Genomic DNA, 19,422 nt, shown 5'->3' with positions numbered 1-19,422 from the left:
CAAACAGCATCACTTTCAATGGTGTTTAAACTAGGGAGTCCAGATTCTCCTTTTAAATCCACCTTAAAGGGAGAATCTGGGGTCCCCAGTTAAAACAATCTAGGTTCACAGAGTAGATTATTTCAGGACTGAGCTCATCATTGCCTATTTCAAGACAAGGCCTACTGCCCACTCTCTCAAAGAAGCATTTACTTTGGGGCCAGTCTGCCAGCCCCTCTGATGGATTTAAGAAGCCAGGAAGGGCAAGGTTATTTAACCAAATAGTAAGTTGAGCAGCCCAATCCAAAGGCTGCAGCAGCTAACGACAGCATGGCTGCTGTGCTGCCTCCAGAGGGTTTTCAGGTTCTGCGGAGAGGTTGCAAAGCAGAAAGAAACCCTGGCTGCCTGGAATTACCTCCACAAGTCTGAATGGAGTTACAGTACCCTTTTTAATGCCATCAATTTGGGGTCCTGGCATTCCATGTTTGAAAACCCAGGTTGAAGTCAACTACGTTTGGCTCCACCCCTGGGAACACCTCATCCTGACCCCCCCCCCCCCGCTGCCAGCATTTGCTTGGATGCCAACGTAGCTCTGCAGAGGCACCTACTACTGGGTATTGCTGCTGCGGAGCTGTGGGGCGCCTGGATACCAGTGTCCTTGCCATCTCTTTGCCTGTGTCCTTGCCTGTGTCCTGCCACTTACAATGGTAGAGGGGACAAATACGTGGGTGCAGCCTCACACCACCTCCATTAGGCCATTCATCTTCTTCCCATAGGATTGGGCTGTTAGACTTCCAAGAATCCTTTCTACATCCTCAGACTGAACAAACTGAAAGGTATCCCATACAATTGGACAATCTGGCACCCTGGCACTATCTCATCCTATTATTGCTAATGTAGAGTCCAAATCAGTATGGACTGAAGAGGACTTATCTACAAAGTATCAAGCAAACTGGTTGCAACACTCTGCCAAACTGCCCATCTCATACCACAGGCAACATTCAGGAAACCTGACAACCCAGAAGAATTCCATAGGCCTACAGTGTATGGATGCATTGGTGGCAGAAAAGCATTGTTCTCTGGCATCACTGCTATGGCTTAAGCTTTAAAATGAGGTTTAGCCCATGTCTTGTCAGATTTGGCACAAGGATTTGTCCAGTGGTGTTCTAGGTATCTCCTTTGTCGTTTCATTGCCTTTTCATTCAGTTAGCCAAGGAGACTGCCTGTGTTCTGCTGCTGTTGGCCTTCAAAAGTAATAAATAGAACGTTTGAATTTGATCCTTTAAACATTTTTTTAATTTGTACTTCATTTATATTCTGTTTTTCTCTCCAACGGGAACCCCAAATGGCTCACACCATTCTGCTTCCTTGCATTTTATCATCACAATAAGTCTGTGAGGGAAGTTAGACCAGTGATGGTGAACTTTTTCGAGACTGAGTGCCCAAACTGCAACCCAAAACTCACTTATTTATCACAAAGTGCCAACACGGCAATTTAACCTGAATACCGAGGTTTTAGTTTTGAAAAAATGGTTGGCTCCAAGGTGCGCGTTACTTGGGAGTAAACTTGGTGGTAGTCAGTGGCTTTGCTTTGAAGCAACTGTGCAACACTTCAAATGGGTGAATCACGACCCTAGGAGAGTTTACTCAGAAGCAAGCCCCATTGCCAGCAACTGACCTTAATCCCAGGTAAAGGATCACACTTTAGTTCTTCCCATGAAAATCAGTGGGTTTTAACAACGCTTAACAGGGTTACCTACACTGCTTCCCCAAAACTAGGTCTAAGGTTTAATGCTAATAATCTCCCTGAAATAATTACACTATTACCACACTGGGGGCCTGGTGGGGAAAGGGGTGCGGGGGAGAGGGAAGTAAAACTTTCGCTTTCTGAAATCCAAAAACACCACCACCACAAAATAGAAGTAAAAAGACAGTCAAGGAAAGCAATCCTAAGCAAGAATGCTGTGTGAGGGGTGGGATAACTTCAGGATAGCTAAATGTGTGGAGCAGCCATCTGATCTGCAGTTTTTCCTTCACATGTCATCACAGCACTTGACTTCCCACAAAAATGCAACAGGAACAGAAAAATAAAAGCATGGAGAATATTTTGAAATGGACCTCTCTGTCCCACATTTGCCTCTGTCAGAATGGCCGTAATTCTGGCAATTCTGGCAAGGGGGGTGGGGAAGGGATGCTCAGGGTGGTAAGGGATGCTCCTCTCCCTTTCCTGCCAGTTGGTCGAAAACTGGTTTAGCTCAATTCTTTATCGGTGTGAAATGCCTTTTGTCTTTTGTACTTTTGCTTTGATCCTGTGGGAACGGGGTTGGCGTCGCGAGCCTAGGGACCTTGCAAGATCTCTCCTCGCCACCCTGGGCTCCCAGGCACTAAAAGTCCAATCTCTCTCTCTCCCAGGGGAGGGGGCCCCTTAACAAACAGTTCATACCAATCAAGGTGAGCTCCTGAATCCCACCACTGCACCTGCCCTGCTCTTGGCAGACGCACTCCTCCCAATGGAAGCTTTTCACCCGGACTGCTGCTTTTTCATCCTACCCCCAAAGTATTAGTTTTGTCTCAAAAGTTACACTCCAAGAAAAGTGTACCAGCCTCCAGTCTCCCAAGCTTTTTTTGGGGTGGGGGGTACTTGTGGGGTGGTAGATGGTACTTATAGCAAATCAGGTCAAGAGGACCTCCCTGAAGCTCAGCCCCAGCCAGCAGAGTGCCTTGTGCAAGGCCAGCCTGTGCAGCATGATTCCCAATGCATTTGATGGCAGCCGCCTCTGGCTGGGCGAGGGGGAAGGGGAGATGATGGCATGCATTTTAATGCTTTTAAAAGCATTATTTTCAGCACTGTACTGTTCACAGATGATTAAGGTAATTAGGAAGACATTTAAGTACCCTTATCAGTTTCATCTGCAAGGTTTACGGAACTGGGCATAAGCCTAAATGCTAAATTATGTTTATTGGATTGCTGGTGCAGTAGAGATAGAAGTTGAGGCTCATTAATTCAGAGGCACTACCCTTGCTTATTATAGACAGGATTTTTTTTTTAAAAAAGGTCAAATGGTTCTTTTGGCTGCTTTTGTAGGTTCAAAATATTTGAAGTTGCTCAGGAGGGATTTGTTTTGAAACGGAAACTTCTTGGATTAATTCCTGAGTCACTAACCAAGCTAAAAGAAATCTGGCAGGCTCAACATAACCTTTCTATATGTCAAGCCACGCTTTGCACTTGAGGCTTCATTTTGTATTGTGCTATTTGTGGAATCAGCATCAGAGAAATCTCACACATCACAAATCCAGAAATGTACAAAACTGAAGGCTGGCTGTCAGGACTGCCCAGTCACAGATGAAGTCATTCAAAGTGACAATATTTCAGACTTCATGCCTTGGTTATTGGACAGAATTGGTGCATGCCCTAGTTTGGAGGCAGTAGCACTCAGCCAGTCTGATAGCAGGGACAATAGACAGTTCTGATCTCATTCTGATTCATTGCTGATACTGATCTCATTGCTGATACTGGTATATGAGGAACAGCCTTGCAGTGGCTGATCTCCTTTCTCCAGGGTTGGGGGCAGAGGGTAGCATAAGAGAAGAGGACACCAACATATCACCCATTGGTATGTGGGGTCTCGCAGGGAGGGATCTTCTCCCCAATGTTATTTATCATTTATACGTGCCCTCATGCCCAGTTGGTCTGCAATTTTGGGCTGGGTTTCACCAGCATCTGCATCTGTTGATTGGCAGCGAGCCAGACGCTGCCCCAGATATATTGCCCAACTGTTTGGGAGCTGTGGTGAATTGGATGAAGCTGATTTGGTTGAAATTAAATCCATCAAAGATGGAGGTCCTGTGGCTGGCCAGGGAAATGTGGGTTTGGGCTGCCAGCTCTTGACAGCCTGCAACTGGTTCCCATACTGTCAGGAGCCTGAGGGGTGATCCTCGATGCCTCCCTTTCCAGGGAGGCATAAGTTTTACATGTAGCCAAAACTGGTGTTTTCCCACCTTTGCTGGGTTAGGCAGCTGGTGCCCTAACTGCCCCACATCGAGCTAACCACCACAATCCATGCAATGGTCATATCACTCTATGTAGAGCTGCCCTTGAGACTGCTCCAGAAATTCCAGCTGGTCTAGAATATAGTTACATGTTTCCTTACAAGGACACCATGGAAAGCACATATTCAACCAGAGCTCTGTCAGCTGCATTGGCTCCAAGTAGAATACTGAATCAGGTTCAAGGTTCTGGCCTTAACGCTCAAAGCCCTGAATGGTCTGGGACCTTCATACCTGCAAGACTGTATCTCCCAATACATCCCCTGGAGAGCAGTATGCTCGGCAAACAACTTACTGATGATCCCTGGCCTGAAATCTGACTATCCTCAACCTGAGAAGTGAGGATAAAGAAACTCCAAGTTCAGTGCTTTTCCTTTGCACAAGTCGGACTGTAGATTTGTACAGCATGAACTGAAATTGTAAATTAATGAGTGATGATCTGGACATTTATGTGCTAATAAGAATTCATTCTGTGAAAATATAGAAAGTTAAGTATATTAAGGTTGCAGATGCTGTACTATATTGACACTGGAAAACAAAGAATAGACAAAAAACTTATAAGATAACCAAGCACCAGGCTTAAGGGCTGGCCAAACAGTTGATTTCTAAAATAGAAGTGTATGGCATCCTGCCAGTGTGCCACACGTGTTTTTGATTACATTATCATTAACCACAGCCAGACCCTTTTATGGCTCTGATCTCAGCCTGGTGGAACACTCTGTTGAATGAGACTCGAACTCTGTGGGATTTAATTCAGTTCCACAGGGCCTGTTAAGAAGATATTCCACCAGGCCTACGATAGAGGTCAGCACCATTTTAGCTGGCCTCCCTTCCCTTTCTCACATTTTTTTCATTTTCTTTTGTTAGTTTACTGTTCATATGTTTTTCATTATTTGTTGATTGGTTCCTCTTTCACTGGGTTTTAGGATATAAGGGCCCCTTCCGCACATGCAAAATAATGCGTTTTCAAACCACTTTCACAACTGTTTGCAAGTGGATTTTGCTATTCCGCACAGCTTCAAAGAGCACTGAAAGCAGTTTGAAAGTGCATTATTCTGCATGTGCGGAATGAGCCTAGGTTAGGGCAACTAAAGTGAGATAAATGTTTGGAATGTTTTATGATTTTATTGTATGAATTTTATCAGAGAAATGGGCTGCCTAGAGGACAGACTGATTTTTTAAAGGGAAGCAACAAAGAAGTAATACATTAAACATGACAACAAGAAGACAATAACCTGGTTAAATTTTGACCTTTTATACCTTTTTCAACATAAAAATGACAGGAGATTTGAGAATTCATCCACCATTTTCTAGACCTGTCTTTGCTCTAAAATGCTCTGTTTGGGTCCTGGTGCATACCTAGTTCTGTCCCCAAGGCACTGAGACCCAAATGGAGAATTCTAGGATAAAGATGGTCCAGGAAATGGCAGAGAAATTCTCAGATCTTCCCTCATCTTTATGTTGAAAAAGGTATAGTTATTACCATGATCAGAGTTATAATAATGTGGGTGGCTGTAGAAGCAAAGGAAAATAGCTTGGACTCTGGTTATACTTCCTGGAAATATCAGAAACATTTAGATTAACCTCAGCTGATCCAGTAAGTAACTTGTGGACCTTAACAATGCTCAGTTTCAGAATGTTTATGCAACTTTATTTTGAAAAAGAATATCTAAAGCAGGGGTCCACCAAGTGGTGCCACCAAGTGTTTTTAGAAAGGGGGTGGGGTCAGGTCTTTTGCTTGGGTGTGCAGATTAAAATAATGTTTTAGAGGCAGCTGTTACCACAATGCCTGTTTTAGTCTCCCTCACTCCTCTTCCTTAATGAATTTTTAAAAATTTTTGCACTTCAGTTTCTTAATGTGTTTGGCTGTGGCCCTGAAACAGCCACTTTGTGACTGCACCCACTCTGCCCTTCATCAGAATTCCAAAGGTGCCCACAGGCTTTAAAAAGTTGGGGACCCCTCTGCTCTAAAGCTTTGTGATTTGTACTACCTAAAGGGTGGCCAAAGTTCCTAAAGTGAAAGATCTGTTCAGATGTATTTTAAGAGTGACTGGTACATAAGACAAATTATATGTTTAAAATTTATTAAATTACACAATCGAAATAATATTGCCAATACTCCATATTTAAACATGTTACATTTTTCTTATGCCATCTACTTTGTGCAATGTCCATTTTATTGACATTTTAATTTTCTGATGTATTTTGGTAATCTGAAATGCAAAAAATGTTATCACATTATGCTAAATATATTAAAACTTTTTATAGGGAAATTGCTATAATTGAGGTTGCATGGTTATAACATAATACAGACTGTAGGGAAATTAACAACAGTATTACATACTCAATACTTAATAGACCCTTAAACAATATCATGTAAAAGTTAGATATTTCATTAGACACATCACAGTTGGTAAGTATAGTAAACTAAAACCTAATACCAAAGCATAGAAATCCATACTTTCAGTTGGATAACACAGGGTTACAGCTTCATTGTTTTAGTTTCAGACACTGTGAAGCAATTCTATAATACAATTCCATGCAATTATGTTTTCCCCTCTAATTTTCATAAAGCCATGGCCCAAAATATTATGTCTTATGAATGAAGGGCTGTGGGCATTACTTGACTCTAAATAGAGCTTTTACAAACTATTTATAACAAAAAAATGCATACACAAATCTTTGCCTGCCTTCCTTTGACAGAGAAGCCCCACATGTGAGTCCTGCTGAATTCTGGATCAAAATTACAAAAGTAGATCAAGCAGATATTAGATAGCCATCAAGATTCTGTGAAACATTTTCAGAAAAGATTTCTGAAATTCAATATGAATGTTAATATAAAAGAGTTCTGAAACAATGGGCATGTAAATTTGAACTGGTCTTTCTATTTGATTTATTTTGAATTTACAAATCTTGAATTAGATCCAGCCAGATTTTTCATTCAATCTAGACTAATTCTCTTCTAACTATAGCCTCCAGCCCACATTACTTTTGGTGATGTAGGTCTTATGATCCTTGGCATGGTCTTTTGGGACTTTTCCTTCCTTTTTAAAGTATAGAAAATCTGGTTGGATCCAACCCCATTAAATTAAAGCGGTTTAGATGGCAGCATACATATTCTCTTGATGACAGTCAGTATTGATACATCCTTCTATAGTTCTTGGTCTCAGTGGTACAGCATTTGTTTTGTATAAAAGTCCCATGTTAAATTCATGGAATTTATAGTTGGAGAATATTGGGTATCAGTGCTGAGACTTAGGACAGCTGCCACTAGTTAGGTTTCAGAAATCTGGACTGATTTGTATAAAAGACAGAATAATGTAATAGCCCTTCCTTAACTACTCATGGCCACAGAATTCAGCACAGCAGAATTAGGCAGCAGAATCTTGTTGTAATTGAGTTGAGTGTAACTATACTTAACAGGTGTCATTTTTAATGCTTTCACATATAAAAATGCCCTGCAGGATTTAAAAAAACCCTACTACAACAAGCAATTGTTTTGCTACTTTTCTGTTTCTAGGGAGTCATTGAGAAACACTGAAACATGTGTCTGCAGTCCAGTTTACTAATTCAGGACTTCTAATTAGTTAATATTTTTATTTAACTTTCCAGCCAACACTGCCTTCTAAATTGTTTGCAGAAATCAACTACAAATTACAATTAAAATTAACTACACAATATTTCTTGGAGCAGAGTGGGGGACACCCTACTAAAGGTCTGTCAAGGGCTGATGGAAGGGTAACTGCCTTCCTTTTCTGATGGTGTAAATCAGACCTTAGTTGTAAAGTTTCAGGAAAACTAACACTGCCAATCAATCAGATGTGGTTTCTTAGGGAGGCCTGCCTCTCCTTTGAAAACAAAGTGGGATTAAGAGACTTGGTGCATTCAGTCTAGAAAAATAACACAATGAAATAAAGAATATATTTGAAAAATAGAGAAATACTGAGATACTTAATTATTTCTAGCCTGCTCCTCAAAGTTTTCTGTCATTAACATTATCTCAACAACATTTGCAATATAGTAAGCATAGATCCTACTTCTGGAACAAGTACATTCTGACAATATTTATTTATATATATATATTTATATCTTATAAATATATCATATACTCAGTTATAGATTTCTGGATAATCGCTATAGTAGATATACTAGCAATATCTATATTTAAAAATACAGTTCTAGAGTCCTTATAATCTTACTACTAACAAAAGATAGAACCCAACCTGATAAATAGACAATTGGGATACACCAAGAGTAAAAAGCTAAATGCTTCTACAAATGGAATGCTTTATAAATATATTAAGAACTTTCAAGGTAAAAATGGGAGAACTATTATAAATGGAATGTCAGATTAATACAGCTCTACAACAATGAGGTGTGAAGGGGCTATGTATGATGTATGAGGGACTTTAGAGTGGCAACATTTAAATATTCTATTTTGCTTTATTTTGTCCATCATATACACACACAGGCCTTAATCCAGTTAGTGTCAGAAGATCTGCATGAAAAAGAAGACATCCACATATGTATTACTAGCGGAATCCGGAATTACAGAGATGCTATTGATCCGCATTGTGTTGAAGGATGCACAAGTGAATGCATATCCTGTCTACATTCTGATGCAATTAATACATACACCCCCCTTCTGAAGCATATGTAGAGCTGTAATGCGGTGTGTAGAGGGGGGAGAGGAGGGACAAACTCTGGACAGTCTTCTTTGCACCGACCTGTCTTGTATCTGTCTCATAAAGTCCCATTGAAGTATTATTACCAGAAATACAGGACTGGACCATACATACAGTCATTTATTCAGAAGCTGTAAATACTAAGTCACTATTTTTTTCTTTTTCAAAACAATTTTTTAAATTTCAAAAAAATCTTACCATACAATATGAGCATAATTAACCAACTGTTTTTCATCCTAAGATTTCAGTATACTGAAAAGCCTCCTAGAGAGAGTCTGTTGTGGTGGTGGCTTGTCAATTCTTATGGCAGTAATTCACAGTTTGCTGGTGAAGACAATTGTTGCATTGTCAGTGCTGCTGCTTCACTCTCTCTGTTGGAATACGAAGCACAGCTTTGCTGTGAAGTTGCTGAATTCTCGATTTTTAGAATTTCTTTCTAGAGAACAACCTATAATGAAACAAAGCAAAGTTTTAAATCTGGCATGGACTGTTGAGGAATTGGAACCATGATTTCCTCAGAAAGTTTATTCAAAAGTGAAGACCTACAGGAAACAATGGGGGATGGGGGCACCCCATTTGGGAGTCCATAGCTTTGGACCCCCTAGACCAAACTTCACAAAACCTGTGTGGTATCAGTAAGAGGCTCTCCTGATGATACCACCCAGGTTTGGCCAAGTTTGGTTCAGGGGGTCCAAAGTTATGGACCCTCAAAGTTGTAGCCCCCATTTTCTATTAGCTCCCATTGGAAACAATGGGGGCACCCACTTTGGGAGTCCATAACTTTGGACCCCCTGAACTAAACCTCACCAAACCTGGTTAGTATCAGCAGGATAGTCTCCCAACAAATCCCTGAAATTTTGGTGTTGCTAGCCTAAAAATGCACCCCCTGCAGGCCAAAAACCAAAAAACCTAAAAAATACAAAAAAAACCACAAACGGGGGCAGAGCTTTGGACATGTAATGGGCGGTTTGAACCCGAGACATCACCATGTTTTGTTCCACAAACTTTGTTTATTCTTCCAGATGTACACAATAGACAACACTTTATTGTGATGTCTGAATTTAGCCACAGTTAACAAACCACATACAAATCATGGTTTAGAATACCCGTTTATTACTTGCCAACAAACTTTGGTAGGCAACCTACATTCAGGAATCACACTAAATCAAAATTCCATCACTGGCAGTTTAATAACTATGGCTTATGATGACGTCCACCTGCAGCTGAAAGTTTGGATGAACTGGCAGGAGATTGCTCCATTTTATGACTGTTTGCATACTACTGAACACTTTCTATTGAAATTAACATTAAACCTGTTGCTATTCCACATGATCTCTTTTAGTAAGCCAGTGGCGTACTAATTAGAGCAGTGGTTCTCAACCTGTGGGTCGTGACCCCTTTGGGGGTCGAATGACCCTTTCACAGGGGTCGCCTAAGGCTCTCTGCATCAGTGTTCTCCATCTGTAAAATAGATAAATGTTAGGGTTGGTGGTCACCACAACACGAGGAACTGTATTAAAGGGTCCTGGCATTAGGAAGGGTGAGAACCACTGAATTAGAGTGTCAGGCTGGGATCTGGGAGAATAGGGAGGAAGGGAGAATAATGTTAAGTCACACTGGGGCACTACTAGGGAGAGAAGGGGTATATAAGTATACAAATACAATTTAAAAATAAACATTTTAACTCTGAATGTAATGGTATTCTTTCACTCTTCATCCTTGTTCCTTTTATGTCTTCTCTACTGGATTGTCAGTCTACTCATCATGTGCCGAGTCCCCTTAAAGGACAGGCTCAACGCAAGACCAATGAACACTCTCACCTACGACATATGGTTTTGCTGTGCATTTTGCTGCTGTTGCTGCTGAATTAGCAACTGTTGCTGTTGTCTGCGTCGGGCTGTCCTCAGTTTTTCAAAGCGAGCCTCCATTTCTTCTAACACTTTGGGGGTGTAGCGCACCACCAGCTTGACGTTGTCCTTAGCTGCCTTCAGAAGCTCCACAGCCTTTTCATGGTGTTCTCCTTCCACACTCTGAATACAAAAATAAGAATACAGGTTTAAAACCCCAGGGAGAATGCGCTTGAGATGCTGTGAGGTCCTGGGGTAGAGGTTTTCTTAAACCTTCCCCCTGTGACTGCACCAGTTTATAGGCTAAGCAAATGAGGGAAGGAAAAAAAAACTCCTGAATGCAACACTCAGGCATTTCAACTCCAGCTGTCTGTCTGCTACTTCTAGAACAGTCCCTCCACACCCAACATCCCATCACCTAACATTTTGACTTGGACATAAATATCATATGGAATTTAGTTTGGCATAATTATGTCATTAAGATTGACGTGTCAGTCTGTATTGAGAAGAATGTTTTGGAACCAAGCACCTCTAGAAAAAAATGAACTTACAGAAAAATAAATGTATTTAGGACTGATGTGTTTAGAGATAATACTGTGGCTTCCCTTAGGACAATGATTTCAACTGGTTTTGGATATGAAGTTATTTTGCAGGAAGTGTGCCTGCCAAGAGAAAGCTTACGGACTCACAACTGTAATCTTGTGAACCTACTCAGTTTTCTCGATTGGTACAATTCTTGCAAAATTTCTCCATAAAAAGTCTGAAATTATCCTAAAAGTATAATCCCCAGAGAACTGTAAATTTCTCTTTCAAAAGAGATCTGAACAAGCAAAGCTCATCAAACTAGAAATCAGTGAGGCATGTGCACATACCACTCCATTAACAGAAAGCAGCTGGTCTCCACGTTTGAGTCCTCCATGTTTTTCTGCTACTCCTCCAGGAATTATGCGAGAAATATAAATAGGAGAATTTTGTTCTTTTCCCCCCATCACATTAAAACCAAGGCCTTCATCAGTCTTTGGCAGTTCTACCACTCGAGGGTGTGAATGGCCTTCACTTGCTGCAAAGGCAGCAACTGTTGCCTAGAAGGAAATGAGATATTTAGTAATATAGAAGCACATTTGCTGATTGTATTTGACAGGTTCGTTCACACAAAACCATATTTTGTTTTCTTATGTATTGTTTACAAATATTGCATTACCGCTTTGATTAAAAACCGCAGATATATACAAGTTAGAAAATGTTTGTTCCATGCCTTCATGCCCAGTTAGTTGCTAGCAGAGTAATTAGGGTGCGTAAATCCTGATGTGCAAAAATGTCTAGAACATGTAGGTCTCCCTTTCTCCTTAATGTGCTTCATGCACAGAAAAGGAGTCAACGCACAGGTCAGCTCCTTGCACTGCAGCAGCCTTTATCGGCAGTGGAACTCTGTGTGTGCATTCAAGCTTCCTATGGAAGAACAATTTCTAGAGGGCAGTGAAAAATTCTCTTGTGTATTTTAGTCTGTGACCTCCTTGCAACATCAACATATTTATTAATGTAAGTGCCTACTGAATGCTGTGAAAGAGAGAAATGCTGTTTTTAATTTTCTTGTTAATTTTTATGGAAAACGCTTAAATTTTCAAGTAAATCCATTTTCTGCACTCTGCAGATTGTAATGCACACATCGAGCGCCATGGTAGCAATGACATGCATGAAGCAATCCTCAACGCTTAAAAGGAATATGTGTACCAAAGAGGAATATATGTCCCTGTGTGTGAACTGGGAACATAGACTGGGTCACAGCGAATAACTGTGCAATGTTAAGCAGAGCTGAAACTGGGGTAATGGTTTAATATTGCACTATTGATTTAGTAAATTTTGAAAATGGAACTTTAACAACTTTGGTTGACTGATATTTAGAAAAGCTTTCACTATAACAATATATGAAATAGGACAGAAAATATGGACTGCAATAATTACTTAAAAACTGGAGGCATGTCTTATTTTTTAAAATGAGAAATTTTAAATAATAGAGAAAAAACATGCAAGTTTGTGAAGTGACTTCAAGTCATAGCAACTTATGGTGACTTCTCTTGAGATGTTCAGAGGAGATTTGCCATTGCCTGCCTCTGCATAGTAACCCTGGACTTCCTTGGTGGTCTCCCATCCAAGTACTAACCAGGATCAAACATTGCCTTGCTTCTGAGATCTGAAGCGATGAGGCTAGGCTGGGCCATCCAGGTCAGGGCTGCAGAAAAGAACCAGTAACTGCTTATTAGTATGTGATATATTTTTGTGAACTGCTGACTATCAATATAAGGTCAATGCAGCCAATCCACTGATTTCAATGGAAGAGACTCAAGCACATGTTTGGCTTCCCAGCTGAAATCAATGGGACTAGAAAGTGTTACTGTCTGTTGAATCTGGCCTGAGATCCTACAGCTTAGACTTCTTGATAAGTTCAACGTTTTATAGGGTTTTATGCTTAACAGATGAATACAATTTTAGTTATATATGCAAAACTTTTAATCATGCAAACTTCTGCTATCATGCAAACATTAAATGTCAAACATAAATGTTCAAGAAAGATGCAATGCAGACAGCCCAGAAAAAACCAGGAAGTACTGTAATATTGAAACATTGCTCCACAATCCTGCTGTTCTATATGAATAAGAAATGAGAATGGCAAATCTTCTTGAGACATCTCCTGTTTGAACTGAACCACATATTGGTAATTTCTGCATTCATTCATAGTGGAAATAATCTGTAAAATCCTTGACTAGGGCAAGAGATGATAAACCTTCAATATCTGCAGTGTTCAGGTAAACAAGAAGTCACATAAGAATAATGACAGCATTCTAGCAGATAGCAAAATGGACACCTTTTGCTTGAATATGCTCATAGAATAGAGGCAGAACTAATTTTAAAGGGATGTGCGCATGAGTGTTTCTAGCTGCTTTAATGCTATGTCTCCTGTGCATTAACTCTTGGCTTGTCTCTGTACAAAACCAGAGAGATACTTTCACGTGTCCTAAAACAGAAGGAAAAATCAGTATTTATTGTTCTGATTTGCTAAAAACAACCTTTTTAGATGGTATGTACATGCTTGATAAGAGTCCAAAAATTCTTCCTAGTTTTCTTTTTTGTATTTATCTCTATCCTGTACTTATTCTTACCCTTCCTTATCAAAGCAGAGAAAATCCATTATATGTTAAAGGGTTTTATAAAAGGAATTATTCCATGATGACATTACCACGATGTGGCTTCTATACAGAGAACAAGCAAAAGTCCATTTCAGATTTCAGTACAAAGGATGTAGTTGTTCTTGATACAGAGAACCTACATAGATTTGTAAGAAGCCTTCATGAAACTTAATAGATTGACAGCATGTTTTTCAGCCATGCCCATACTACTGCCATCTTATTAAATATGTGTGTGCTCACTATATTTGCCAATAAAATTCCTGAAATCTCTTCTGAGCTAGTTCTATGCCGAACCACATACAGTGAGAAAAAAGAAACTCCACAGGAGAATTCAGTTGCAGGAGCACCAGTAGTCAGTGGGATGGATCCAACCAATTTTTCCCCACTTAATCTCACCCAACTACCCACCTTACTACAGCACCTGTCTCACATGGCTTTTGTGCAGGCTCCATGTTCCCAAGCATAGCTTCAAATGGCCAAAGGGGATCCTTCATCCCTTTTTCATCAGCAGAAAAGCTGGTTGGACCCACCTGACTGTGTTCAAAGAACTGGTAGACCCAGTTTGGGAGCTGACTCCCCCACACACAAACTTCTGAACTGCATAAAGCATTCTCTTTTCTTAAGCTACAGAAGCAGCACAAAGGTTGAATTTTCTATTATGATTGTTACCTGGAAGAAGCATTGGTTCTAGACTCTGGGCTGCCACTGATGTCTAAATTTTCTTACAGTGTACACACGAATACCTGAAACACACACGCGCACAATCAATTACTAGGCCACTTCAGTAGTGTGTATTTTTAAAGATGCACATGTCCTACCTTTGCAGTAGCCCTGGCACGGAATTCTGGGCAGCCATTACCACTTATGGTTTCATGCATATATTGGTATACCTACAGTGATCAAAAACAGAAGAAAAAATGATGGAGACAAACAATCCATTTTCAGCAGTCAAAACTAACAGAATTAGAACTGCAATGCTGTGCCTTTAAGAACTGCAAGACTGAGGCAAACATATAAAGTCTAGTCTAGCAGCTCTTCCATTTACTTGGATCATAAAAAGAAATGCCCTTTAACACTGATAAAAGAGTATGTTTTGAGAGTGGCCCACCTTTTCCCCCCTTCTTGTGAAAAGAGTTCGCATCTGTATCCCAGGATACTTTGAACCTTAGTACTGAACAAAGAATCTTCAAGTTAGCAAAAGTAACAATTACTGAATTGAAAGCAGATAAGAATTGTAATGAAAGACACCCTACTGCGGCTCAGGAGGTTTTAAATCTATTCTGACCTCATAACCATCTGTTCTTTTCCAACTGCATGCTCAATCCCTCAGCACAGTTTTCTGCCTGATAAATTATAGCTTGTGATAAAAAATACTTTTATTAAGCAACAGAGGCATATCTAGGCAAACTGGAGCCCGGGGATAAAACCTGAGTTTGCCCCCCCCCCCACCCCCGGGTATGGGCGGCCACCCTCCCCCACCACAATGAAACAATGATTTTTTGCACCAGCTCACAAAACACCTCCCACCCCCAGCAAAACATACATGTCTCTCTCCCCACCAACTCTCTTTCCTAATTTTATCCTCATACCAACCCTATGAGGTAGGTTGTTATCCTGAGAAACAGCTCCAAGCCAGTGCAAATGGGTATTAAGCATGTAAATCTCTCACAAATCACCCCAGCAAAACATTTACCAAACAAATGTCAGCATCATCTCTCACAAAACACCTCCAGTGGAATCCACCCCCAAACAGCATCACTTTCAATGGTGTTTAAACCAGGGAGCCCAGATTCTTCTTTTAAACCCACCTTAAGGGGAGAATCTGGGGTCCCCAGTTAAAACCACATTGAAAGTGATGCTGTCTTGGGGTGGGTTCTCCCCCACCCTGAAACAGCATCACTTTCAATGTTTAAACTGAAGACCTCACATTCTCCCTTTAAGTTCATGCCAAAGCCAGTGGATATAAAAGGAGAATCTGGGGAAATTTGGGGGATGCCCGCTGTCAGGGGTGCAACTGTTAAGCTAGCAGCACCAACATTTCACGGTATCTTTAGGAGAGTCTCCTGCTGATATCACCCAGGTTTGATGAAGTTTGGTTCAGGGGGCCAAAAGTTATGGACCCTCAAAAGGGTAGCTCCCAGCTCCTATTAGCTCCCATCGGAAGCAAAAGGGGATGGGGCACCCCTTTTGGGAGTCCATAACTTTGGACCACCTGAACCAAACCTCACCTAACTTGGTTGGTATCATCAGGAGGGTCTCCTGAAAAATCCCTGAAATGTTGGTGCTGCTAGCCTAAAAACTGTGCCCCCTGCTGTCAAAAAACTGAAAAAACACTAAAAATACGAAAAACACACAAACCTGAAATTTTTGCACCTTCCACTAGGGTGCGCCCGGGGATATAGGGTACCCCATGTCCCCTAGGTAAATACGCCACTATTAGGCAACAAATATACTAAACCTGTCCCCAGTTTACATTTATTAGTACCTCTTATCTTTATGACACTGGTTCTCAAAAGTTGGTTGTGATCACATCACAAGTCAGTCGCAAAGCCAGGAGGAAAGAGATGTAGGTGGGCGGGGAGAGGAGACCTGATGGCAAATTCAGGTTTGCCTTTGCATAATGGATAAAATAACCACAAAATCCCATAAGTGATGCTTTACATAATGAAATATTACAAAGAAAAATACAACAGACACTTATTTAGTGTTCTGATATGAAATTTCTGAATGTTATGTTGGGGACGTAGAAAGTAATATGGAGTTCCTCTGAATGTGGGTATTGAAAAGTACAGTAGGTTTAGAAGCAGGTCCCACTTCAAAAACTTTGTAAACTACTAATCTTACGGAACAGTATTACAGTTCCGGAGACCAGGATATATTTTTTGGTTACATAATGAGGACTGGTTTTTTTCCAAATTATCAACTTCTTGTGATGGAATTTATTTTTAATTTTAAATAATGTAATTTGAGAAGAACAGACAATATCCTCATATAATCAAATATGAATTCAGGCAGCAAAAGGGGTAATATTATTCTTTGTTGACAAGCCCTTTAGGTGACGAGGACAGTGCTTCAACATTTGAAATCCATTTATAACATATATATTAAAATCATATATATATTCTATGTGTTCAGTTAAAACTACATGATTGTCCAATTTCTTCTTATGCTCATACTGTAGACAAAGATAAAAATGTAATTATTTTCACATTAAAAGAATAATCAGTTGTACTTCATGGAGAGTCACATTCACAATTAACATCAACTAAAAGTTCCACTGAGTATCACTGCCTTAAATGATGCAACACATTTTTCCCAGGGATATGAAACATCTTTAGTCTTGGCAGAATTTCCATAGACATTATTTTTCGTTTTAGACAGTTTACAACATGGTATAGGTAGGGGAAGAAGTTGGTGTATCAGTAATATCCCATCACAGAAAATAACCAACAAATCTCTGAGGCTTGTACAACCACATTCTACAAATCAATTTTAAAAAAACTAGAAGGATAATCAGGAGCAAAATAGCTTTGTCTCCTGATACTGGCAAGAAGGGTGGTATTTCCTGCAACAGAAGCCAAACTGCAAAATCATGTATCTGGGTCCTCCATGCCAATATTTGGAGCCCTGCATCTAATTCCATATTCTGCAGGCCATACAATGCACAACCCCAGGGCCCTCCTATTTTTGAGATCTTTAGCTGAATAAAATTGAAGAACTACACTCAATTATGTCATAATGTAGAAACTTAATAATGTATGGGAAATGCCTATTGTAAGTTTAACTTTGAAATTGTTGTTCTATTATTATAATCCACTCTAAATCATTCCAAGACACCTTCTGCATTTTAGATCTAAAGTAATGATCTGTGACTTATTGGTGTGATAAATAGTCAGACGACAACAGCTTTTTCTTGAGTGTTTACTTCATATGGAGAAAATGTCAATGTTTAAATAATGTAAGAGCCCATTAATTAATTTTCAAAACATGAGTGTCAACTTGATGTTCTATTGTGCTATCCATTGACAACAAAACACAAGGTGACACAGAGGACACTTTTCTGTCTGTAAGAGCCACTGAATAACATGGGATTTATTTTTGAGTCAACCTGTTTAGAGAGTGAGTGTGGTGTAGCGGTTAAGAATGGCAGACTCTAATCTGGAGGACCAGGTTTGATTCTCTGCTCCTCCACATGAAGCCTGGCCTAGTCACAGTTCACTCAGAACTCTCTCAGTCTCACCTACCTCACAAGGCATCTGTTGTGGGGAGGGTAAGGGAAGGTAATTGTAAGCCGCCTTGACTCCTTAGAGAAAAGCGGGATATAAAACATAACTTTCTTCTTGTTCTTCATCACCACCACCACCACAGAGGTGCTAAGTTTGCAGACTGCTCCCATGCCTTAGCTTTGGGAGCTAGCACTGTTTTTTTTAATTGCAGCAGCTATAGTGAACAGCACTGGGGAATTTTGTTGCTCTCCAGAAGATTCTGGAGGTGGTGCAACTTTATGTAACTTGTACTTTGAAAATGGTCACAGCCTGTCAATCCCTGTTACACAAGAGCCATGTTGCAACAGCAGAGGGACAGAGGGAGGAAGAGGAAGAATAGGCAGTTTGTGCGTCATTTTGTTGGTTTCTTTTAATAAGTAAGGGAGATATAGTTGGTTAGTGCACTTGATTCACAACAGCAAACAGGAAGTAAGGAACAAATGCTGCGAGAAATGACCAGCAGTGCAGACATAAAGCTTTTCCCATAAGGATAGGAACCAAAGAAAATGAAACAATAATCTCAATTTGAAAAAAAAAATTGAAAAAAGATTTTGATATAGCAGACAACTTTGCAATGCACTCATGTGGCATACAAATCAAAGATGCTGAATTTGTGCTAGGAATTTGACCTTCAATAGTAGTCCATCCTTGTTTGAATGCACTGCATGAATTCTTTGAAAATCAATGGCCTTTAAGTATACAGTTGAAATTATAGTTAAATTACAGCTGCTGTTGAAATTACAACTGCAATAACAAACTACACAGCATGGTTGGTCATAACATAATGTAATTTTTAAAGAATTATAGTCTCTTATTTTTCTCACTTTAACAGAACATTCCCCACCCCTGCCCCTGAGGGATGACTGGGCCATTATCTGGCAGCCTCTAGAAGGGTAGTAATAACTATACCAAGTTTTTGTCTTGGCTTAAATTGGCTCTATTAAAGATTTTTAAATTGTCTACAGTTCTTGCTGTGTCCCTGATAATTTATTGTTGGTGATTCTTAATTCTATATTGTTTGTTGTATACTTGTTGCATGCATGATGACTTTTATGTTTTGTAAGCTGTCTTGGCCTAAATCTACCAAAGGAGGCTAGATGCATTTTAATAGAGAGAGAGGCAGGCAGGCAGGCAGGGTGAGGTTACAGCTCAGTTGAAGAGTTTCTGCTTTGCGTGCTTAAGGTCCACGTTCAATCCTTGTTAAATAAATCTGGTATCTGATATGAGAGAACTATAAGTCCCTGTTGAGCTGCTACCAGTTAGAGTAAACACTGACATAGATAGACCAAAAGTCTGATTCAGCACAAGACAGTTTCATGTATATAAACATATACAGAAAAAATGTGCAAAACATCTTCTAAGTATCACATGGTATACGCTATGGGTGCTGTGGGACAGCTTTTTTGAAGCCACC

The 19,422-nt window shown here is 40.1% G+C and overlaps 1 protein-coding gene across 4 annotated transcripts in view; it reads right to left on the bottom strand.

The window, feature by feature from the left end:
- Positions 1-6,093: 6,093 nt before the first annotated feature.
- The window catches only part of LIN7A (lin-7 homolog A, crumbs cell polarity complex component), a 58,220-nt gene continuing 44,891 nt past the window's right edge, over positions 6,094-19,422 (bottom strand). For 3 of the 4 annotated variants that reach the window (XM_048500625.1, XM_048500626.1, XM_048500628.1), the window contains 4 exons: positions 14,562-14,633; positions 11,431-11,640; positions 10,536-10,741; positions 6,094-9,159 (listed from right to left, as the gene is read on the bottom strand). In XM_048500625.1, coding sequence (XP_048356582.1) covers positions 9,135-9,159; positions 10,536-10,741; positions 11,431-11,640; positions 14,562-14,633 — 513 coding nt within the window. In that variant the 3' untranslated portion in view covers positions 6,094-9,134. Of the gene's footprint in view, positions 9,160-10,531; positions 10,742-11,430; positions 11,641-14,561; positions 14,634-19,422 lie in introns of all 4 variants that reach the window. The other variant, XM_048500627.1, reaches the window with a different exon arrangement.

This window comes from Sphaerodactylus townsendi, linkage group LG06 (genome assembly GCF_021028975.2).
Source record: "Sphaerodactylus townsendi isolate TG3544 linkage group LG06, MPM_Stown_v2.3, whole genome shotgun sequence".
In the NCBI taxonomy this organism is placed as follows: Eukaryota; Metazoa; Chordata; class Lepidosauria; order Squamata; family Sphaerodactylidae; genus Sphaerodactylus; species Sphaerodactylus townsendi.
The sequence above is the reverse complement of the archived record's forward strand: the minus strand, read 5'-3'. Positions and strand labels throughout refer to the sequence as shown.